The 26,102-nt window shown below is 42.1% G+C and overlaps 1 protein-coding gene across 1 annotated transcript; it reads left to right on the top strand.

Annotated features, from left to right (window-relative positions):
* Window positions 1-497: 497 nt before the first annotated feature.
* LOC124645759 lies at window positions 498-26,036 on the top strand. Its single transcript, XM_047185634.1, has 5 exons — window positions 498-586; window positions 17,565-18,521; window positions 21,026-22,422; window positions 22,524-22,704; window positions 22,792-26,036. The coding sequence occupies exons 2-5, from the start codon at window positions 17,571-17,573 to the stop codon at window positions 25,327-25,329; spliced, it is 5,067 nt and encodes a 1,688-aa protein (XP_047041590.1). The 5' UTR covers window positions 498-586; window positions 17,565-17,570; the 3' UTR covers window positions 25,330-26,036.
* Window positions 26,037-26,102: the final 66 nt, after the last annotated feature.

Below are 26,102 nucleotides of genomic sequence, written 5' to 3'. Positions count from 1 at the left end.
CCAATGTCTTTGTTGAATTTAATGTATGAAACCTATCGTAAACTAAATCATTCAGCAATAACTTGACCACCTGTGTTTTAGCTCGCTGTCCGCTATGAAAGTCGCCGTGAACCACAGGGGGACCGGCACACCTTGAAGTGAAAACAAAATCTTGCCGGTAACACGCCAACAGTGGCTTCGGTGCTTACCCTTTGTTTTTATGTCAATTAGTACATTATGAGCACGCATAATGTAATTAGATTCTTCGACTGCTATGGAAGGTGTTGTATAGGTATAGGATGAAACATAGCGAGGTCGGAGCGGCTAGTCGGTCGCGAGGGTCACGCAGAGGTGACAGGCGAGTGCGTGCGTGCGAGATATGGGGAGGCGTCAGGCGGCTCCGCTGATGTCAGTGCGGCGGCTCTCCCGACGGCGCGGCCGGACGGCGGGCGCACAGAATGCAGCGGAGCGCGGGGCGCGGGCGGGGGCCGCTGCTGCCGCGGCGACGCTCGTGCTGCCGCCCGACGCCCGCCGCCCGCCAGTCAGCCGCGCGCCTCCGACACGAGTGCTGTTCGAGCGCGACAACACACACCACCGCTTCGCGAAGGTACGTATATCGCACGTGACTTTCATAACTTCTTTCGCTTCCTTCGAGCGCCTCGCCGGAGGCGGCCGCAGGACCCGTTGCCGGCTATTTCGAATGTCACCGGTCGCCGGATGACTAGAAATAGCCGGTGGCCGTCCACACCGGCGACGTCCACAACTTGGCGGCCTCGGTGCGGCGCCGGGGGCACGATGACCCGTCTTGTTTGCCAAACGAGAATCCCTAAATACTTGCCGGTCAACGCTTCTGCGGCTTTTATCAGTGTTACATATTTATTATTTGCCGGCGGCGGTACGGTAAGGTCAGCGGGCGCGCGCGGCGTTGTGTGCCTTATCGCGTGGGCCGTAGGGTCGGTCGCGCGGCCACCGCGCCGGCGACGCGGGCGCGCCCGGCCTCGGCTTCTGCTCCGTCTTTGCTCTGCTCTTGCGTCGTTCGTATTACTTATTGAAGTATTGAGCCCACACTCACAACTTGAAGCACGAACAATGCCCAACGATACCGCAAACAACGATGCTTCTGATTACCGGGAACTATACTTCTGTTTGTTTGTTATTGTTTACCGATGAATACTCATTCCGCACGGGAGTTTTTCAAGTACCTACCTAAAGAATGGTTTCCATTTTTTCTGGATTGTTTGGTAGCGGCTTACAATTTCCAACTATTTATCTAGAGCTGTAATGACTTCTCAGATGTTAATTGTTTGTATACTAACTACTGATAAATTCCGTGTACCGATGCTACTGCTGACCTCTAGCGTGCTCTCGCGTTCACAACAACCGACCTGGCGACTGCACTCACTAGATAGATCAACTTATTGTGTTCGGTTCGATGAGAAACCACAAGTATTGAAACAAACGGAAACCAGAAGTTGCTCCACTAACACTGACGTCATGTGGTAATGCGATGACGCCCAGTCGGCAGCTACGTGCTCGCAACACTGCCTACCGACACCATACCTCTGTTGTTGAATTTATTATTGAGGTCCGTAATGGGATCATTGATTATTACTAACGGCGTCAAAATTACGTTTCTATTATACCTAATAGCATTTTTGTGGCGCGCCTGTTGTTGTTATGATTGACACACGTGTCAGAATCAGTGGACTTGATATAAAGCACTAGGTGTAATTGTATTCTATAATCGCTAAATCAGGCACGGCATATGAAATATTCGTGAAATGTGCGCGGGTTGCCCACTGACGAGGGATCCGGTACTCGCCGGTGTTGTCTTCAGCAGCAGTACACTGTGCGTGTAACACTTACGCCGTCACGCAGACATCGCTCTTACTGCTCGCGTCGTATGGCTCAGTATTCCGTGACGATGTGTCACCACTTATTACGCCCTAGACGCATCGCTCAAATGTTCTCGACCTCGCACTATCCGCGTCCACGCCGTATTCGCCTCTAAAGCTTTTGCTTGTAGGGGTGATAATGTCGTGCGCGTGTTCAGACGTTAACAGTCTTTTGAAGTTGTTGTATGGTCGAGATCCCCGACGCACAAGAGAGTGAAAGTTGGGAGGGTGGGTGAGCGACGGGGTGGCTCCCTGCAGGAGTAGTCGACCCGGGACTTCCAACTAGGATTTGCTAAATCTGCTTCTTTACGCCGGGTCTGTCGAAAAAGCAAATGTCCATTTTAAATTGGACGTTTATTCCAGTAATTAGAGTTCGTTTTTGAAGAGATAGGTGCGACCTGGCGATATCTGAATGTCGGACATAATCAAATTACAAAACATGGTGTATTCATTTTTCTAAGTCAGTAGAACTTTAGATACCTACTGGAATACCTGTTAGCAAGTATACCTACGGTACATAATTGGCCATTGAATCATGGTGTCGTTGTTGATACTTTATTCCCGGCAGTTAAGTCATCGCCGCTTTTAACAGCAAGCCCTCGGGTTCAAGAAACGAATTAGTGCATCTCGCGTATCTATAGCATACGACCTACCTACTTCATTTGATATTGCATGTCGGTGCACGCAAGCTCTTGTTGGCATTGACACGGACACTATACGAAAAACACGTGGCGAATAATATGTACAGAGCTATGTACTCAAGTATATGCACATAGATATGTGTGTCTATATACTATCCAGTGTACATGCTTACTCGTTGCCGTTGGCGCTTACAATCTTTCGCAGCTGGATCAAAGTGGCTTTTCAGTAGTGACAGGGTTAGTGAAAATATCTCAATTACAAAATGAAGCTGAAAAAAACTTACTTTGTATATGCGTAGGAAGTTGATATTTTTTTCGGCACTTAAAAGCTTTAAGTCATTGCTTTTTTACAATGAAGTACAGTGTACACTATAGTTTATGTAGCTCCAAATATTGTTTATTTGAAAGCTGCTGCCGCGGTCAAGTCTAGATGGGCTAACATAACGATGCACTTAATAGACCGGAGGTGAAGCGCTGGGCTAATTCCCCTTCTGATAACAAGAAGTTTAAAATAACAGTAATTCCAAAAGACATTGAAAAGAAGTAAAAATAATTGAAATATGTTGTACTATACACGCGTGCATTGTTTGCCAATTACTATTCAGCATAATTAAATACCAGGAGTGTTTGAGATCTATGCCAATTGATTCATATCTTACTTTCGTCCACGATTACGCCCGCATCCCGAGGGAGCTACTTCTCATCCTGATAAAAAAATTGCTTTTGTTTATCCAGGGTACAACTCATCTCAGTAAAAAATTTCACCTTTATCGGTTGAGCCGTTTTGGCATGACAGCGTTACAAATAATTAAATTTTCATATTTATTATCCAAGTAAGGAGTATTTTAAAGCAGCCAATGTAGTTTGCGTAGACGAACAATATTATGTATAATGAATTAGGCTCAAAGAAAATTTGTTTAATCACTTCATTATTAACAAAACTAAGTTACTTCTGAATTCTCTTTATTACTGTTAATGGGGCCATAAATAGAATCATAAATTACTAATATAATAAAGGTTCATCACTATAAAATGAACATAATATTTTCGTAGCAACCGTAGTCCGACTACGAATTTACGAAAAATACGTAGCAACACTTTCCTCAACTTTTATTTAATTCTCAATTTTATGTTTGCGATCTAGACGTAAATTTTTATTACAGATCTTTTTTTCATCACTACGATGATGATTAGTGTGCTTGCACAGTACTAATAAATAATATACTTATAATTAACCGAAAATATTAAACATAAAAAACATCGTTCAAAAAATGAACTTAGATCAAAAAACCGTTCTCTCTCGTTCTTTAATAAATAAAAGTAATAGACAATATCATAGGGTTGACCTAATTTAAAAGGCAAATAAGTTGGTTTGCTTCATCCCAGTTTTACCTAATGAATCGGCAAAGCCCTAGTGGCGACGTATAGTAATGAGCTTCCAAGGACGCAGTTATCTGTGAAACGCACTTTACATAAATTCATAGGTAACAGTTATACATAAACTATCTCCCGCGGGTACACCCGTATCCCCAGGGAACTATATCCTCTAAACAGGATGAAAAGTCTATGGCAAAGGACAGGCTCTAGTTAGTCTTATCTGCGTACAAAATAGTTAAATTATTTTGGCGTAGAAGACGGATAGACAAGCCGAATTATTTTGACTTTTATATTATTATGATCGCTCCCAATATTCGATCTGTTTGACTTTTTGTTTACTAGAGATAGGAATTTATTTATTTATTTAGGTATACTTTATGTACAAAATAGGTAAATTGGCGGACTTAATGCCTCAAGGCATTCTCTACCAGTCAACCATCGGGTTAAAGGGAGAAAATAAATAGGTAGTACAAAAAAAAGAGAATCTTTTATATATATATACAACATAAAAATAAAATGTAAAATCAATAAGAGTGATAGAATCAAATATAGAGCTAGTGAACGTGGGTCGAAACCTCCATATCTTAGAAGTCTTTTTTGAAGATTTTTTACATTCGTCAAGATAATTATTGACATAAAAGGGCTGCTTCTTATACAAGTACCCATAATAATTACAGGCCCATCGATCGGACTTATCAAATGAGCCATAACATACTTGATTTCCTTCAGAATTTACAAGGTAACAACAACAACTGGGCACGTCAAGTGGTAAATAATGAATATGTCTTCAGGCGATAATAAAATCAATGAGTTACAACCTTCTTGCTAATGTCTATGGTACAACCATAATGTTCTAAAGTCGTTGGTCATAGACTACGCCATCAGTAATGCCGTGTAGCCGTTAAATACTTCTTCGAAACAATAATTCCTTGCTTATTTCAGTTGCGTGCTGCCTGAACGAACTTTTTCTAGCGATAAAACAAACATGTTACTGAAAATCGCTGTTTTACGCAAAAATAATCTAGTTATAGATAAGTAGGTTTAGTGCAAAATCCTGGGGAGTGTTATGAGTTTATCCGTCACATTCTTGTCTGTCTGTTGTTAGTCTGTGGCACTTAGACGGATGAACTGATTTGGATGTGTTTCTTTAGATAAAATCCGGAGTATCAGCGCAGATTCTTAGAAAGGCTTCAGCAAAATCGGTTCAGCCATTATAAAATGTATTAACCTTTTTTATTTTATTAGGAAATTTTTGAATTCATTTAATGAAAAGTCCAATAGTGAAAAACTTTACTATTCTGTAATTATTCACCGTAATATTCTAATTAATACAACACTCGTACTATATTGAAGCTTTTAATAAAAAACCTCGTCATGTACCCCCACCGCACCTATTTCTGCCGGCAAGCAGCATTGCTGTGTTCCGGTTCGATGAGTATGGGCGCCGGTTTATGCGCAAGAGACGATTTGACGTCGCTTATGGGGTAGGCTATGCACCTGCGATGACTTGGCTATTGCAGATGTCCGCAGTGACCATTTACGACCAGGTAGCTGGTCATCAATGTATCACAAAAACAAACTCATTCACCCCACTCTCTATTGTGTTAAATGGTTTTGAACGAAGTTGCCGTTGTCTCTAGAACTAATAACTCGATTATCTAAATTCATTAACCTTAAAGCTAAACTGTTTCTCAATACTTCAGGATTTTTAAATAACTCCTTACTGCAGTGGGTGTTACTTCTAAAGGAAACCCAAGCAGTATTTTTATTCAATAACACAATTAGATAGTGTTTATGGTTTTATCAGTATCACTAATAAATAATAATAGAGTCCAATTTATTAAGAATATAGACCTTCTCTTTGCAGTCGGTTAAACGATTTATACCGTAATTTAACAGCGTATACCTGCCTACGTTTCAGCGATTCATCAACTGATGATACCTACACCTCGGCTCCTAGTCCTACAAATCGATAAACGCGCTCATAAAATACGCACCATGGATGCTTAACATCCCGTCACAGAATTACGTGATATTACATCAACTTTTTAAGTTTTAAGTAAAGCAGGAATTTGCTCTCGCACCTGCATTAGGCGGTTGAATAATTCGCTAAGTTGGTGTGGTGAGCCGTCCTCGGCTGCGGCGGACGGGCGTCGCTGTCGGCATGGCGGCAGCTGCATTGCAGCTGGCGTATGCTTTTGCTCGTTTTACTGCACCGGACAGAATCCTGCTCGCACAGAGTAGGTACACATACATACATGTGCGCCATGGTCGGTGCACATCGCACTTACACGACTATGTAGTATGACGCTTTTGATCTCTGATGTTGCGCAGAGTTGAATTTAGTGCCCAAGCGTTTGAGATTTCACGTGATGTTCGCGTAAATACAGATGTTTTAGCTGGTTTCTATGGAAAGCCGACCCCGAGTATTCTGCGAAAAAAAATATGTTGAGCCAGTCTAACCTGGCCGATAACTTAACGAGCAGACATATTCTGTAGATCCGTCTCTTAATTTTTCAACCTTTAACATTACTTACATTGGTAGGTACGCTCTTTCAAACGTCGCGACATCAAGATTAGCATAAATGATAAGTTAAATGGTCTCGCCATTGCGTAATTCTCTATCTTGATAGCTAATTTGTTTAGAAGAGATAACGTACCAAAACATTACGTTTACTGAGTTTTTTTAATGATTTTATTATTTGTTTTTAAGTGATTAGTGGGTGTAATACCTATTAATTTTATCTTACAATTGAATTACCAGATTTTCGGTTCCGTAATTCCATTTGGAGACAATCCATATAGAATTGTAATGGCCGTCTGCATGCTTATTACGTAATAGGAATTTGGGTCGGACTCCGCCGGGATTGGGGCGTCGACTATGGCTTTATAGGGCTTTGACAATTTCGAATATATACCAACGATTGAGGATGAATATGAATCTCACAAGCAATCAAGTGCTTCAACATTTTATGTATTAATAAACAACACACATCATTTTGTGGTAGGTTATATCTTACATCCTAATAGTTTCAAAGTCAAGGGAAGCCCTTTTATCAGCAGACTGTTGAGATATACCTTAACGACTGCCATATCACATTAGCCCAGTATCGCGACACGTTTGTCAGATATCAATCAAGTACATTTTATTCGACGCAAGTGGTCATGACGTTGCCAACACCAGATGCTGTCCACATTTCAGCATCCGTTGATAATTTATTATGTAGTCGTGCAGACCTCTTGTATGCGAATGTAGCAATGGGCATCAAATCGAGCCGACGTCGGCCAATTTGTATGAGAGCTGTAGTTAACATAATTGACATCAGTCTGCGAAATTATCATTTTCAATGGTGATACGCGCTCCGTGAAATGAGTGGTATTTAACAATGAGTTTCATATATGTAGTTAGAGTACTGCTTACCTCGTAAATAAGCCAGCTGTGATACATGTTTCTAATGTTGTCTGTTTTCAATAAGCAAGTCCCTCTCGTAACATTGAATGTCTCGTAAGTCTAATCGATCTAGTGCGTGTATTACGCCAAATCTCATTACAGTGTCAGCCGGCGAATGCTTATTTACTTATTACGGCATTACTTTTGTTTATTGCCCCTCATAGAGCACGCGTGGCTGGTCTACAAAGAAATGTTAGCTCAGTAAGCTGTGGCTAACGATAAGTGTGTACTTAGGTGGGCACGCATATATCTAGGCTTAGATAGCGTTGGAGCAGAGGTCGGTCGGCCTCCCGTCGCCGTTCCCCGCAGGCTTAGGGCGCGGCAGGGGGCTGCTTTGCAGATTTTCCTCATACTATACGTACCTCTATCATAGAACGACGCCGTCGTCCTTGGCACGTCATAGACTAGTCCGTAGTCACAGTACAACGCTATAAAACAGACGTATACAAGCAAATTGTCTGTTTTCCACAGGCGAGATGTTAACGTTATTCGATTTGCGTTCCTAAATCAAAATTGATTTCCGTCAATCGCTTTGCATATCCGTTACAGTCATGAATTTCAGATGTTTTTTTGTTTTGTCGCGCATGTTTTGTTCTGGAAGAACAACGGGAATAGTTTGGGCTGTAGCGAAAGAGGTTAAAAACAATCGAGACTCGATTGATATTGTGAGCGTATACATGCCATAATTAGTGGAACTTACGTCACACACATTTACTACCTTAATTTGGGGTATTTTTAGAGCAATTTGAACGTAGCGGCCCTTCTAAAAACTGTGGTCTGCAGTAACCACAGTTGCCGGCACTTAGCCGAGATAACGTTATCAGCGATAGCCTTGCAGAGGATTCTGTGAAGTTAGTTTAGGTAGACGTATATAACACAGTGTATGTAGAACAGTGTAGTACATGCCTACGTGCTAGCCGAACGGGACAGTGTTAGATTAAGTAGCCATCTTATTGTATAATGTAGTGTGAGCTACTCAGATGGTAGAGGATATTTATCTGATACCGTTTACAGAGTTATGAATAGTTTGGCTATTTTTAGAACAAAGTTAACAGTGTATTAAGTTTAGTTGACCAGCACTATTTTGTATGTAGGAATCGCTTCCATGTATGAAATTTCTTGTAGCTGCTTTCTATGTCTACATGATTATACTTATACTGTTCTGTTGATTTGTTCTACCGTTGTACCACAATGAGCCAGTCCTGATTTACAAGATACCCAACTCGTCAGCGCGCCTCGGGTGTTGTCGATACCATCAAACTGTTCACCTACTTAGTTATATTAAACGAACAACCAGCGTTGCAATAAATTGGTTCATTATCTCAATAAGTAGGTATGTACGGGAAAATTACGGATTCCGCAAGCGATGTGAAGTTTACCTCATTGTATGTCGATGGTACTTGAAAGAGAGGTAAATTACGTGTCATTTCGGAGATGAGGCCACCTTTAATTAAGTTTTAATTGAGTTATGATGTTACGAATGTCATAATTCACGAAGCAGGTTTTAGCAGGATGTTTTCATTTTTGTGTTGGCTCCCCTCTGGAGCGCGGCGTCCGCGATGTCACTGAAACGTAAAGAGGTCGTTCGTTCGGTCTCGCGCCAGGCATCGCATCCAGCCAACAATGAGGAGCGCAGTGCGCCGTCCGTGCCAGTGCTATATCGAACACTATGTACGTAATAACCGCAGATAGGAGCCGCGTGCGGGATGTAGGCGGCACGTAATGTATGCGTGCTCGCCGCTGCTGGCTGGCGTGTTGTCGCCGCCACGCCGCCACGGCCGACGCACTCGCCACTGACCTCACTGCGCAGGCGACTATATGCCACCTAAATATGACCTAAGCGCCAACCATTGTTTCTTTTGTTCGTATTCATTCAAGATTTTCAGTTCAATTGCTGGATTAGAGTCGTAGCACACCGTAGCTCTACTGAAGTGAGCGGTAATACATTTTCAGATTTGTATACATCCAAGTATAGAGGTAATATGTGTGTCTATGAAGTTTGTTTACGCCCGAATTAAGACTGTTTATCAAAAGTCCATCATGAATTATCCATCCCATAATGAGGTCGTTTAGTGAAACTCTCTGTAGTCTTTTGAGTGGCAAATATCGAACAATTATAGGGAAAATTGCAGGTTCTGAATAATTTTCAATTATGTAGTGTAGGCACTAGGGACATTTTGAACAAACGTATTGCGCTAATTAATGCCAACGTATAGAAGTAGTTGCACTAGTAGTTCGTGACTGGACAGTGGGCAACTGTTGTCGCCATCGTTAACAATCGTGCCGTCACCTAATTGACTCCGCTCTATACCTTAATTAGTACTGGGCTGTGATCGCGACGTTATTGCATCGGAGACGCGAGGAAGCAGTAGACACCTAACTAGTTAGTTCTTATGTCGGCGCGCGAGGCCACGCACCACCTGACATGAGAGCAGCTGGCAGCCGGCTGCCTGCAAGCGCACACAACAAAACTCGTTTCGAAGCAGACGCCTCAATATGGCCGACCACCAACGGCCCCCGTCTTGTATTATGATATGATTACCAACAGATTTTAATTCTAATGTAGGTTTCAGCCGCGAACACGAGTGATGAGTTTCGCAAATGGAGCGTTCTACATTTACGCAGACGTTTGCAGGCGCACTCAAAACGATATTAACGATATTCTTCAGTGCTACAGCCGACCGTTTCTGGGAAGTGGGCGCTCGACTTTGTTGGATGGCTTTGTTGTCGCGTTGTATTGTCGAGCGGCTGTCCTTATGCCGTGTCCGTGATCGTATTTTTCCGTCTTGTGCGCAGACAGCGTGCGGTGTGGCTGTTTACACGAGCATCAAGTATATAGGCGGTACGTTTAGCTAGGTAGGCGCGTAGGCAGGCAGTCGTGCGGCCCGCGGCGGCGTCGTCGCTCGACCCTGATAATTTGCTGCGCTTATGTTACTTCAACGGCTTCTTGCGACACGTTGCGGCCGCTTTTCTAGGTTTCTACTCCCTACACCATGCACTCGATATGTAGGTGAGGTATGCACGATTGTAGCGCAACGTCTTGTCGACAAATTCGTAGCATAAACGAAGCGCGCAAACGGTGCAAATTACTGGTGAAGACATTATTGTTATTGAATTATCGTGTAGGTAACGTTATTAGGTATTTGCTCATGTAGTCCATGCGGTAACTCAGCCTTGGCGTTATGTAGACGACTGTGTTGTTTGTCATTGGACGACACTCGTGACATTGAAGACATCTTTTATGGAGTAATTCGAATGGACAATCAAATTCGTTAAAAAATATGTTAATCTTCACGATTGTTCACCTTATCTGATGCAACACATGATTTTATACATAATTCTTAGGTAATAAGTGTTTTGTGGGGACACGTTTTTTGTTGGTAGAGTGATAGACAGTTGGTAGGTAGACTAGGATATGTAGGAGAAAGCATTAAGAGGTGCTATTTTCGGCTACTTACACATTTATTTGTGTGTGTTCGTAAGCGAATTCGGAATTAGAATTATTTCATGAGAGCTGCGTACCTGTCGCAGTGGTCGGGTGTAGCGGAAACCGTTTGCGTCACCAGGTGTCTTGTGCAACACGTGGCCTGGACCGCTAGAATGTCGGCTCGCTACCGACGAGATGCGCATAACATTCGCTCCAGCTTTCAATGCATGAAACTGGCATAACGTGCGACCAGTTGCCGATGGGAGTATCTACCCACAGAGCTAATTTCAATACCTACATAATTGCACATTAGTGTCTACGTACGCTGCAGTGTGCAAAATGCTTTTATATCGGGTGTAGGTACTGTGAACGCTATTGGAAACAGTAGCTATTGACTCATAATGAGTAAATCGCTAAGTAACACAAACAAGTCGCCGTGACTGTGTTCATGCACGAGTCGGCCGGCGTCGATCTGTGCGCGTCGTCCGTGACACCTAACGAGCGAGCAGCACCTCTGCTATCTGGTGCTTTGATAAGGCGCATTTATCAGCGGGCCTCGCGGGAGGAGCACATGAGAGCGGCTGCGACTGTTGGGTGGCGTGTGGACAGAGGCAGGCAGGGCAGCCGCACATGTTGCGGAACGTGCAGCGGGCGCGGGCGGGGGCGCGGGCGGCGGGGCGGGAGACCAGGGACGGCGTCGGCACACCGGCACGCTCACGCACACAGCCGCGCCGCCGACACGACGCCCGCGCCCGAGGAGCGTCACTACGCCTTATCGCAGCCATCTTTAAACGAGCACAGTGCACGCCACCCGCCACTCGGTACGAATTCCATTCGAGAACACTGTTGCTACGATGGCCGTCGACAACCGACCGCACCGATCCTTTCATTATGTGCGACGCGAGCGCCGTGCATCGTTTAGCAGCCTGCTTCAAGGTTGTGTTAATTACCAGTCGGACCGGTGACAACCATGCTCGTTAGCGAGACTCATCGTATTAATGTCTATCTTCGCATAAACAAGGCATTTATCGTTTTCAATGATCGACTGCCTGCAACGTAGTAGATGGTACTCTTTGAACATTTGCCGGTAGCTTAGTTTGCAGACGCCGCAGTATTAATGTTGCATCACGTTATATTAACACGCGTCGACGCTGCACACAGCCACTCCGCATTCATCTACAATGTCGCTCCCTATAAAGCGTACCCTATTTAGGACCGGCAGCATCTAAGGGTTATATATTTCCACACTAGGGTGTTCTTGCGGCGACCAGCAGTATTGATCTCGGGAGGGTGGTGTGGGTCGGCATCCCGTCGCCGTAGTCTCTGTAGAGGCGGCGTCTCTGGCAAAGCCTCGGTAAAATCCAGGCTGAGGCTGTCGGGCGGGTGATATAGGAAAAGTGCCTACGTAGCCGGCCCCTGGCGGGTGTTCGCTCGAAGTGGCGTGTTGTCGCGCAACTATATATAGCTCGTGTTGGGCCGAAGCGCCCGCCGCCGCCGCCACCGCGCTGCTCCGACGACGACGTCCGACGAAAGGTCAATTGGCGCGCAAATTATTTGCGTCGCAAAATCCGCAGCGTCGCTGCACCATCCCGAAACTATAAACTAACATTATTCAAGCCCATCTCCTGTTGAGCTGTACATAGTACGGTCTCGTCTTTGTATAATAATGGATGGCTGATCACTGATTCAACATTGGCCCAACATCGCGTACTCTTTAAGGCAAGAACGCGGCACGCATTCTTATCGGACCTCATAATAGGTATTGTATGCCGAGGTAGTTAAGTAGGTAGATCTCCATCTACATGCTTACGTACTGTGGGTACATACACGTGCCGATTGATTGCTAACTGTCGACATCGTCCTCAACAAAATTACAGATTAACGTTGTAATTATAGCGTAGTTGACAGTAGGCGGGCTGGAAGACGCTTAGAAATTATATCAATCTTTTGTTGAAATGGAAATCAAATTAAGTTTTTCAAACATTATTACTTCAATAAAGACAATTGATCTTTTCATTGCCACGAAATTGTTTCTGGAACAGCCTACGGCTCTACGATAGAACCTCCGTCTCTACCCCCTATAGAGTTACAGTAACAGATAACCCAAAAACAGGTATCGAATTCCGTCTAAGGGGTGGCTGACGCGTCGCCTTAGGGACTACGGGTCTACGGCTATACATTCTCTACAATACGTGGGACAAAAACGGGTTTGAATTCAAGAAGTGGTCAGTCTGAGGCCGTTTCGAGGTGAGCGCTCCACCATCAAGGCACTGCGTGGTTAGTCACGCTTGGAATGCTTACGACTGCTCACTTCACCTCCTACAAGACGTTGCAAACAAATGACGACACAGACCGACACAACACAGCTATAGCGACAACGTACCAACACATGCACACACGGTACATGTGTACCGGCGTATCACTCATATATGTATAGCTCGTGGTTAAGCGAGCTAATTCACAGCACAGACGCTACTGAAAACGGCTCTTTGCTATCATTTATCGGACAAATTCAGTTGTGTAGCTATGTAGCGTGGCTATAGCTACGTCGCTACGGAGAGCTAGCGCCGCTCTACACTCCTGTGAACTTTATTATAATGCGTTACGCTTGTTGCTTGAAGGGATAGGCAGCTGTTGGGATCGCAAACTTAAATTCGCTTGCCATGGATGTAAGAGTATGTTAAGTAGTAAGGTTCTAAAGATACTGAAACAGTTAGTGCTGCTGTGTAACCTGTTAAAGGCATTTAAAAGCAGTCAGTAATTCGTAGTTTCGACAATCACTTCCTTTACTTAACAGTGTAAAAAACTGTTGCCTTTTAAACCTCTCTCAGCTACCGTTGTTTGTAAACTTAAACAAGTGATGATTTTAACTTTGACTTTCAGATAGGTTAATCAACAAGTCTACCTGATAAGCTAGGTAGTGGTATGACACTTTGACCGACCATTGCTTAGATTCTTATATTTTCCACAAACTATGTACGTATGTAGGTAACTTTAGTCGGTCCCTTGCAGACTCCTAACTATTGAACAGGCAAAACACAAGTGTTGTCTTCTCGGATTGGCCGTGATCCAGTGTCCTATCTTGTACTCGGATGACGTCAAAGAAAAACCAATCTGTAGACGAGTTTTAGTTGTTTACCTCTTATATTTTGTGTCTGTATTCATACCCGCTTTGATTGGCTTAAGTTATTGTTTATATTACTGGTATGCCGGTAAAAATTATGCGTGCTTGACAAGTAATAAAATGTTACTAAAGGAAGAATGATTCTAATGTTGAATTGCAGTGTAAACGTGCGGTAGGCGACGAAGCCAATGACTTACGTCAATTGCTTTGTTAGGATAATAACCTTAATGATGCCACGGCTATAAAGCTCAAGTTACTTTTTGTCATCATTTATTTAGCAAAACAGTTTCGCAACACGTGGCTAAAGAGGAGAAATGCCTTCGTATAGGACTTTATGTTTATGTCGCGAATAGGAATATCGGTATCGAAAAAATATTTTGATTCCTCCGTTTTCTTATCTACACTTCGATTACGCTTCTATCGAGTGACCATACAAAATGATGTTGAATGACTTACTGTTACAGCATAAAACCTCAATGACTCAACCTTTATAATAGGAAGTTACAAATAAAAAAATCCGGTAGAGGTGAACTATCAATGAAAGCAAAAGCGTCCTCGATAACACCAAATGACTTGTCTCGGGAATCGAACTCTAACGAGAGTGAAAGCAACGAGGTGGTATTAACATAACGTTTATTATATTACACGTTTATAGGGCCTGGCCCATATTTACGTGCTTTATTATTCATCATAACAGTTTTCCTTGATGACTGTGTCATTTCAAGACCAACAGATTTCATTCTGATTGGGTCTTTGCCTTATTAGGTACGTAGTCGACATATGGGCTACATATAGTACATTTTACTTTGACTCAGCAGTGATTTGTTGTCTCACAGCTTCTAGTGGTGCTAAAGGCCAGGTACCTCGTTATTGTATGGCTATAGCGACCAGCACAATCAGTGTAGTGTTAATACGAACCGTCGTTGCAAACATTGAATTCAGCATGGTACTTAACGAACGGGTGCTATTTTTATGTTCATTGTGACAAATAATAAAGAGTCGGGCGTCACCCGGGCGGCAGCGGGCGCGGCGGCGTGCGTGCTCGCGTTGCGTGCGTGCCTACATCGCATAGGTAGGTAGACGTCGACGCCCGTGGTAAAGTCGACATCCCTGCATCCCTGCGCCGGCTGTGCCGCTCTATAAATACACAGCAGGTGTGGTGAGCGGCGGGGCGTGCGGCGCGCGGGGCGGGGGGCATCCGCCTCTGCAGCGCTCCAAACCGCTCGCAGCGGCCATCGGACCTTAGCGACGGCGGCATATCGATTGCGAGGGCTCCCCCTGCGGCGCGCCGCCTCCATTGTGCTCGGCCTGGGATGCCTTCTCCGGCCGCTTCCTGCCTCGGCCTGTCAGTTGTCTGACGAGCCTGCCCGCGCCCCGCGCCCTGCCCACCAGCGTCACCTGTCCCTAACACATGGAGCGGCACAGCGCACTCTTGATAACTCGGCCTCGCACTCATTAACGATCGCGTTAATCATCGCTGAGTACCTACTGCGATAGGCTGTTGACCACGTTCTGCCGAGCAATAAGTCAGCACCAATGTTTGCCTGTTTATTAGTTATAAATAAATCACAACACATTGTAATTCTGCTGGCCGTTTGTTTGTGTAACGGGCATAAATATGGACTCGAAGAGAATATCCATACATGTCCAATTTAAACGCTGCAATACTGAAACGCGCGGTAAACTTGATTAGTTCCAATTCTAATAGGTGCTTCAGCGGTGTATTTATTTAGTTAATTTCATTAATAGCTTCGGTTAAAGCAATCGGCAATTAGTAACGTTTTTTGTCTCGCGTCTAATTAATTATTTTGAATGAACTTCGTGGTATTTCTTTTCGATGAGGGTGGGTTCCGTACCGTTAACTTTATCTTTATAAGAGATGATGACTTGACTTTAAGAGCTCAATAAAGATTAACAGAATTAATAAATTAAAACGAAATGATTTTAACATTATGTACTTTTTTGTAGTAAACAAGCAACACAGAAAAAATACTAATAAACTAAAGTGGTTAAATTTAACTAAATTTAAAATTTATCTAGTCTAACATTTGCATAATTGCACTTTAATTGGATAACAGATATGTGAAATCAGCTGTGACATGTACACGAACAATCGAACCGGCAAAACGTGCCAAATGAATATACACGGTCAGTCGATTTATTGGGGAACCAAACTGTGTAAATCTTTTTTATCTAAGTTTCTGCTTGTTTCAAAGATTGGTTCGCCGCTGAGATTGAGGAACCCCAACGTCAAATAATAAATCAACCCGTGCTCATGCCTCATTTCTCATACAAATACGCTATATTATAAATACATCATTGAAATGATACTCATAGGCGCGATACCTTGTTATAAATTTTGACAAAAAACTATTACCTAATTTCGACCCTATGTACTGAGCTAGTAAGTCTAGAATTGCTAAAATCACGTCTGCCAAATGCTACAGCTGTTGGTATGCCGGCGTACGTACAGCATCGTAGATACATTGAACGAGATCGGTATAAACCAATTGTGACTTTAATATCTTACGCATAAAGTTGATAATTGGACTTGACTAGTGTTGTCGCATTTTTATCCGTCGTCGCCAGACCACGGTAAGTCAAAAGGAAGGGTTATGGTCTGTTTGTATGGTGTTTGTAGTGTCTGATAAGGCGGACCCAAGATTTTATACCTATTACGCAGACGAAGCAGGTTTTGGTTAGCTACGTTATTGACCGAAACTTTACCCAACACTTGTTCTTCTTTTGCAATGAATCAAGTTGTCCCAAGAGGTTAGACGGCGAAGGTGTTAAAAGATTGAAAAGTTAAATGCATCTCAACTTAGTAGGGTCCATATTTTCTTCTACGCTTAAACTTGAACTCTGCAAAGACTTTCAATAATTACTCTGTTGAAATGTTTATCAACAGAAATTATTTACAGGCACAGATATAACGTTAAGGCACTTAAACAATTATAACATGCCTAAAAAAGTTGGTATACAATTTTCCGGCTTCAATCGTAAAAATCCATATCTTTATAAAAGACATCAACGCTTATCAATTCTTTCTCAATTAGAACAACAAGTTGTTTACAGCTGTAACGCTATTCTCTTCGGAAATGGAACTAACGCTTTTTCTTAGCACAGTCGCAACACCTAGCAGGCAGGTACTTGTGCCAACCCTGCATTGAAGTACCTGTCTGCATTGGCGTTTGTAATTCTGCTTACCTGTGCTTCATCATTAGATTTCCCCTTTCAAACGATGTCCTTATTACGCCCTTACAATGTTCATACCTTCGGTGGTACTCGGTATAATGACGATGTCGCTTACACCGCAACCTAATATGAAAAAATGTTGTCGACAACATGCAAGAGTACAAACTCTCATTAGACCGTTGCCGAGTGGAGGTCGTCCGCCGCGCCGGCTCCCCTTGCCGTCGTCGAGGATGAAAAACATAGGAGCATGACATCGGGCGACCCTCCGCGCCCGACCCGCGCCCACGCGCCCTCCGGCCCGGCCGCCAGCCGCACCGCGCTTGTCGGCTGCTTGCCTCAGCCGCGGCGCCTCATTCAGCCGGCGACGCTCTCGCGCACCGCACACGTGCAGCGCGCCGCGACCGCCACCCCTCGCCGCCCCACGCCGCGCGCCTCCCGGAACGTTTAACCGACACCGAACATTGTTCTGTTGCAGCGGAGTATGCTACAGCAGATGTCCTCGCCGCCGAGCGCACAAGCCGGCGAGGTCGCGACTATCGTGCGCCACCTTGAAGGCCGCGTCTGCGGCGACGTGTCTTCGGAGGCTTCCTCGGATGCCGCGGAGGACATTGAATTACCACAGTGCAAGATAAGGAGGAATTATAATTGCACCAAGTGCACGTTCTATACCCAGAACCCGCGCGCTTATCTGTTCCACACTCGTGACGCTCACTTTGTTAAACTCAAGATTTACGAGTGTCCACACTGTGTTTACGCATCGAGACATCATCAGAAACTTATGAGACACGTCAAAATGGTCCATGGAGAACCTAAGCCGACAACAGCGGCTGCTAAAGTGGATGCTGAGTTATCACCTCCCTCCTACGAAAACATGGAACCGGCAGAGCGCATTGAAGACTTACTAGAGGAAGTCGAGGACTGTGAGGATATGATGATGGAAGTAGATGATGACTCCTCGGAGCGACCTGATGATTTGGATGGCGAGTGCGAAAGAAGTGTTGAGCAAGCAGCGCCCTCTGACGAGTCAAAAAGTAAAGGGAAATTTTTCTCATGCGATAAGTGCAACTATGTCACCCACATAAGGGCTAGATTCACAAAGCACGTCAAGTATCATTCAATGCCTATGATCAAGTGTACAATGTGTGATTTTCGAACTCCCTACAAGTGGAACTTGGACCGGCACATGAAGAACCACGGTGGAAGTGGAAGTTTCAATTGTTCGATGTGCAACTTTACGGCGGACATCAAGCAGAGTCTGACGGTGCACGAAATGAATCATCATACTCAGCCAGCGGGCCAATCGCTGTCGAGTCGCCGCCGCAACCGGGTGGGCGCCAGCGACACGGTTATCGCGGAGTTCGACGCAGCGAGCACGTTGCTCCCCAAGGAGGAAGAAGGGAGTGGCGACTCGCGGTCCTCACACTCGGTCTCGGTGAGTCGCCGTATATGTGTGTTGTGTGCGTGGCGAGGGGCCGCGCCCGGTGCCGCCACCACCGGTGACGTCACACCCAACTCTTATCACGAGCGCCACCGCACTTGGATTGCACTCACATTATAACGCTTCTCGCCACCTTTTGCATCATGTTTACATTTATGCATGTCTTTTTCACGCTTGCACTTGTGTTCCGCACTCGATCACATAACAAGCATTCCCATTCCTACTAGTTCACAGTACAAAATTATTTAACTTGCTAAACGTGTCCGTTATCACTTAAACAAATAAATAAGTTGTTTACAAATAATGCACGATACGCATTTGTAAACAACTGGACTAACTATCGGAGTATCGTAGGGATTATGTAATTAGCTAATCAGTTTAGATCCCTCAGTCTTAAGTTTTTCTTACCCTAATTCCAATAGGATAATATACCAAAAACAATGAAACAACATTAGCATGAAAAATTCAACAGTCGAACTGGGTATCGAACCCGTACCAATGCCGCATCCATATTTACAACCGCTTGTTTACTACCCACCCGACCTGTGACGACTCAATATTTCTTGTTTTATAGAATCGCACGTCACCGATTCACCGACGACGATTAGATAAAAATAATTCTACGTCCTATATTACCAGACATACTTTACAGCTTCTGCAGGCACGATCTTGTAGTACTTATGTTCTCAGTTGCCTCAATACAACTATTCATAGAAGCTTGAAACGATTCGTGTTTTCAGTTTCAGTGTAGACTAGGAACAGCTCTATAGAAATATTTCTTGCTTGGACAGTGACATATTTACTAAGAAGTTATGTGTCCGTCAAAAAATATAATAATCAACTTCTTTATCGACTTTTACGACTTGCGTAGGATGGATCGGTTCATACATAAATCATATTTTATTCCTAATTTAGTTTTTTATGACATCTTAAAGTTTTAGAATTAGATCGCATTTCTTCGCGTTGTTAACTTCATCTCGGCCGTAATAGAGGGTGTGCAATGAAGCCTGCTGCTTGAAATTACGCTCTAAGTAACTGTCGGAACGGTATCTATCGTGGCCATAACAATGATAGGACAGTCGACAAAAGATTTTGGTAACACAATAAATAAACACCTTTCGTCAAGCCAGGTAGTTCTTCACTATGGCGTGCGAAGTCAAAAGCTTGAGTACTTAGCACAAGCCATGGCCGTGTTAGAACGAAACTCGTGGTGTCAGACAAAATTATGACAGCCAAATTGAATTTCAAGGAACGCGGGATAGATTTATTCGTTGCTGATCTCATATTTTGTGTAACACTTCATTTTTATGTTTGATATTTTGAATCATTTTGATCATAACTGCACTACCTCCACCTTTCTAGCAAATGTTGTGTATATGTTTTTAACTAAGTAAATTTTTCTCCTCACAGTTGATTATGAAAATGGCAAAAAAATCAAAACTGTATTTTAATATTTTTCTTTAAGTAGTTCACAAAAGTGGGTCAAAAACATGAGCACTATGCAAAGCTTATCCAGACCCCTGATTACGCTATTCCATATCTTTCAATTGTTTAGTGACGCTGCAATTTTGTAATCAACAATAACACAAACAAGTTCAGACATCTAACATCTTGGATAAGATATGTCAATTAGACACTCATTTTATATGAACAGGTGTGCAGGCATTTCAGTACTACCATGTGAATTTAGGTATCTAGTTAGGAATTTAATTTTCTGACTGTACCTATGCGTGAGTCCCGTATTCGCACTTCGTAACTCTGCATGAAAAGAGACAATTTGCCCTTTAAGCATTGTCAAAATATATTTCAGTGGCTCCCACTTTCATTATAATCATTAAGTGATGGAATTACAATTCAATAATTTGTATACATAGTAGTTTTTCATGGACTTAAAGCGTAGTTTTCTTCATATCAGTCGAATGGGTAGTAACATCCAAGGACACCGAAAAGAAAGTAAAAAAAAATTTTTTATTTTTAGATTTAAGTAGATTAAGCTTGATAGAAATGACAAAATTGTACACAGCTTCTGTTTTCACCTTGTGTGCATCACTCGTAATGTGTATTTTTATGTTGTGTGTGTATGCTTCTAGTGTTGTTAATTACCTAACTCAAAATAATGACTCTAAATAGGAACGAAGATATTCCAGCTTCACAGGTTTATAGATATATTCCACAAGCCTTAATTTAAAAAGTCAAAAGGGATAACATAATGCATGTTGTGGAATCGACAAAAATATTTACTATTCCTGTAAGAATGTTGCAGTGGCTCAGTGATTAACTTTTCCACTATAGCGGGTTCAATTCCCGAACGCATTTAGGAGCACCTGCATGTTTTTGACTGTTTTTGTACAAGCACGCACTTTTAACATGAACCCTGGGAGAAGTATGCTAAGAAGAATGGGGTTGTCATATCAAATGTTACGCAGTAGATAGCAATATTATAATTAAGTTACGATCTATCTGCAATGAATAAAACTATTTATTTTCTTTAATTCCAGGACATGGGTCTACAATACGCAGAGAGAGAACTTGTTGGATGCAAAAGCGACTCCAATGACGCTGCTGCTTCTGACACCATTGTCAAAAAAGAAACTTCACAAGATGGCTTCCAGCTGTCACCTACACACAGCTCAGATGAGAAGACGCAGAAACAAAGTAGAAAAGTTCCCAGGCCAATACCACAACTCATACCACTAAATTCTTCTACACCTAACCAAAAACAAACATGTTCTGGTGAACCACCCAGCAAAAAGTTCAAGGAATCGTTACAAGCAGAAATTGTTGACGATGTTTCGGGCGATAACACCCTCGTCCCTCAAAACCCTTCAATCAAAGAAACTACAGGTCGAAAGAAGAATGAATCATTCTTTGACAGACTTAAAGAAAGACTGTTAACAGAAACAGGTGAAGAAGGCTCGCTTATATGTAAGAACTGTGGATTTGAAAGCAAATGTTTATCAGAACATTCTGTACACGAGAAAAATTGTTCACCTCAAACTAACAGGGTCAATGCAAATACGTCACTAAAAAGTTTAAGTTCAACTCGATGTCAGAACTGCAGACACCGCTGTAAGTCTAGCGCAGATTTGTACGTCCACATGCAAACTTGCGGAAAGAGCGAGAATATGGACGATGAAGATACTATTAAAAATCAAGACAGTAATGACGGTGTCATTCCAATACATGAAAAAGAGACTGAACCTCATCCAATGGAAAACGTTGTTTTTGTTTGGAATAATATTAATCAAGACGCCAACAAGTTCGATATGCCTCTAGACATAAACATAAATGACGATTGCACACTGCCAGAAGTACACAGAAGTTTCGATCACGAGATAACTGACGACAACGAAAGTATGAACTTGTCACCAAGTCAAGCTATCGGAAGAAAGGTATTCAAATGTCCACATTGTCCATTTTTCTCCACAACAGCATCCAGGTTTCACGTTCACATTGTTGGTCACTTAAATAAGAAACCATTTGAGTGTTCACTCTGCAAATATAAATCTAATTGGAGATGGGATATAACCAAACACATAAAACTGAAATCGGCAAGAGATCCTGAACATAACGAGGCAAAAGTTCTAATGACAGATGAAACTGGAAGAAGAAACTATAGCAAATACAACAAATTCTTAGCGATGCCCGTACTAAATGACAATGGTGAAAACGAGTTCCATTACCTGGATCCTAATACCGCAGTCGACAGCACTATGGAAATCGATGAGTCATTTAATGATATATCGGACGTTATGAACGTACAATTTGAAATGCAACCACTTAACTTACAGACACAACACGGTGACGATAAGTACGATTATATGGATAACAGAGGTCTTAATGACATAAAGAAGCCGAAGAAAACATTATGGAAATGTAAAAAATGTAACTACAAGTAAGTTTAAACATGTGTTAACTATGCTTTATGATTTCCGTATATCTAAAATGTTTCATATTCATTTAAATGTGACTACAATGATCGTCTTATTTTTCCAGAGATCCTTCAAAAGAAGCCCTCTTAGAGCATGTCCGTGAACACTCCAAATCGGACGGTCACCATGACGAGTCAAGCAAACAACCTGCCAAGAAAGCTGAAAACAATACTCCCGACCCAGCTGACCTGGCATATCGCTGTGGACACTGTAACCAGTTATCAAATTGGAAACATGTCATCCAGGTACGTTACGTTTGTTTATGGACCTCAATCATCTGAACCCTATCTTGGAAATAATATGTTCTAATTTATTATTATTCTCATTTTCAGCGTCATTGCCGATTAAAACACGATGGAGTCATAAAAGTAATAACTACAGTCAAACCAAAACCTGACCCGCCAATGAACATTAATGAGATCAACATTGATACATGCAACAAGTGTCCGTACAGAACAAGTGATAAGAAGCTACTTATCGCTCACTTGCAACAGCACCAGCCCTCGGCTAATTCTATCTTCAAATGCTACTTCTGCCCCTTCTTCGTAAAGGATGAACCAGAGTTGATCCAACATCTACATCTTCACGGTATCTCTGACCCAGAGGACTACATCGCAAAGGCAATGGGCACCAAATCTCCAGGACCCGAGCAGCCAGCACCTGTAACTCAATCATTCAACTCCACGAAACGTCACAAGTGTATAGAGTGCCCATATGAAACAAACAGCAAGTCGCAGTTCATGTACCACGAACAATTTCATCGACTACCCGCTGACACTCCATACAAATGTCCGGAATGCAACTACAGCGTATCAAAAAGACACTTGCTACACCAACATCTACGAGTTCACGGAATCGCAACCAAAAGAATTGAGACAGAAGCAGAACTAGAAAACAAGACGGAGCTAAAAATTGACTTCAGTATTAACCTTGATGAAATCCCATACGTTTGGGTGTCAGCAAAGAACGAATTTCATAAAATGTACAAGTGCCGGTACTGTTCATACGTTAATGCTATAAAATGTAAAATACCAAATCATGAAAAAATCCATTACACCGTATTCGAAAATAATGACACGACCATTTATAAATGTTTGGAATGCAAATTCACATGTGATAATGCCGGCAGGCTGGCTGAACATTCTAAAACGCATGGCGAAATATATGGTCGCATTTATTGTCCCGTGGAATTCGATGTGCCCGATGAAGAACAAATCTCTAAGCTGCGAAAGGTTATAGAAATAGAAAAATCGGCGAATCCAGAAAGTTTTTCTAGAGATGATAGCTCTACACTTGAGAACAGAGAAATAAAACTATTATATTTTTGTGTAAAATGCCCCGCAAGGTTTTTAGAATTCAGTGAACTAGAGGATCATGAGAAATGTCATGTTGCATCACTTCCGAATAAATGTAAAAGTTGTGACTATTCAGTATCCGAAGAAAGTGAATTAAGTGCACATGCTATCGTTCATACCGATGAATATAACACAAAAACGAAGATGCTAAAATTTATTCGCCATTCGCATCCCTCGCACAGACAACCCATTTTAGAACTTGTCCACTGTCCAACAACATCTGAGATTACGTGGATAGCTACAGGTCCATCCAAAATTGAAACTGTTGACGCTCCTGTGAAGAAAATGAATGAGTCGAAAACCGTGCCAAAACAGTACTGTTGCAGACAATGTCCTGCTAAGTTTTTCAAAAGTTCGGCGTTAACATATCATATGGGGCTACATGGTGGTGAAGGAGAGCATAAGTGCAAGAAATGTAACTATGCTGTGAAGAATATTGGTAACTTAGCCAAACATGAATTATTACACGAGAATGAGAACAAAACTACAAGTTGTGATTACGAATCTGGTGAAGACATGGACTATAAAAATATTCCATTGTCAGGCACGGATTTGTTCCAGAGAAAGACTGAGGCTCAGAAAAGAGTTTTGACCGATAAGGATAAGTTAGTTAAACCGAATGATCATTTTCCGCCTGTCTTGCAAGCTGATCCTCAATTCGGTTATTTAATGCACGGTAATCCTGAATTTATATATCCCACGTACCTAAAGAATGGTCGTCAAAAAGAAAAACGATATAAATGCCACAAGTGTCCTTCAGCATTTGAAAAACGAGAACAATATAAAATCCATTTATCATTGCACGGCTCCAAGCAAAGATACAAGTGTGAATTATGTGATTATTCCGTTAAATATTACGCCAATTACGTTCAGCACATGAGAAAACATCAAATGAACGATGAAGCTCAAGCTGAAAGAAAGAAGGGCAGTACTGATTATATAGAATCTGAAAACCAAGAAGACATCAAACATGATGACAGTAGTGATAACATTAAACTTGCTATTAAGACTATGCCGAAGGGGGCGCCTAAAAGCGACTTCCAACAATTTTCCATTAGCGACCAGCAAACTCTTCGATTGCTTCAGCGAAGGCGATCGATGAACAATTCCGGGAAAGACTTAAATACATCAGAAACCTCGCCGATCAAAGAACGTAAATTGCACATGTGTGTACTATGCCCGTACACTAACCAACGTCAAGACTCATTAAGTAATCATTACAGAAGACACGGTGAGAGCGATGATCTGCACGCTGGAAGCCGCAAATGTTCTTATTGTGACCTAGTGGTCGTGCAGTCACACTTCCTCCGCGAACATCTCAAGACTCACTTCAACTACCACAAGGCTCAAACTCCTGAATGTTTTGTGGCTAATCAAGATGTTAGCTTTACCATTACCAAGTTAGAAGAAGGCAGTGAATCAGTTGATCTCAAATTAGACATGCAAAACAAGAGTTTTGCTTGTAATGATGAAAAGATATTTGTTAAAATTAAAACTGGATTATTGGTAGAGTAAAATATTCTTATTGAATAATAATGGCTACTATAATTATAGGTTAATTAGATTAAAGGTTGTTCATAACAAGAATAGTTTTAGCCTAAGCCAAATGAAAAATGTTGATGTTCACCAAAGCATAGCTTGCCATATTAGATTATAACATTTCTGGCCATTTTGGATATTATGAAAATACAAAAAGGCAAAATTACAAAAAAGCGCAATTGGGCTGCTATCATATAAAATCATTATAACATAAAAAGAATATAAGAGATATGTTATTTTTAATGTTACCACAAATAAAGGGTTTTTTATTTAATGTTGAGTAAAACCCCTTCAAAATTGCTAAAGCTGTTTTAAATATGAAGGATTTGTTAAAATAAATACATTGATTGATTGATTTGTTACAAAATCATACAAATTCACACACATATACACAACACTAATAATATATTTTACTATCATAAACTTGTGAGTAATTGTAATAGACAATATTACTTTTGTTGTTTATTTAGACAATCAGAGGATAGGAGACTCAATATTTTTATGAATAAATTGCTGATTAATATTTTAGGAACACTGGATAATAATTTATACCTACCATATTGTAAGAATAAGTGTAATCATAGTTTATATAGTGCCAGTTTTATATACTTTAGGTTTGTCCTAAAGGACACATTCCTGTTGTGCAAAATGTTTTATAAATACATATATGATTATTCAATGAACTAGCAGTTTAATTTTCATCTCTCTAGTTAAAATTACATTTTCACACTAAAGGGTTCTTAAATAAC

The sequence above is a fragment of the Helicoverpa zea genome, chromosome 3, assembly GCF_022581195.2.
Source record: "Helicoverpa zea isolate HzStark_Cry1AcR chromosome 3, ilHelZeax1.1, whole genome shotgun sequence".
Classification (NCBI taxonomy): Eukaryota; Metazoa; Arthropoda; class Insecta; order Lepidoptera; family Noctuidae; genus Helicoverpa; species Helicoverpa zea.
Note: the sequence above shows the minus strand (reverse complement) of the source record. Positions and strands in the feature narration are given on the sequence as shown.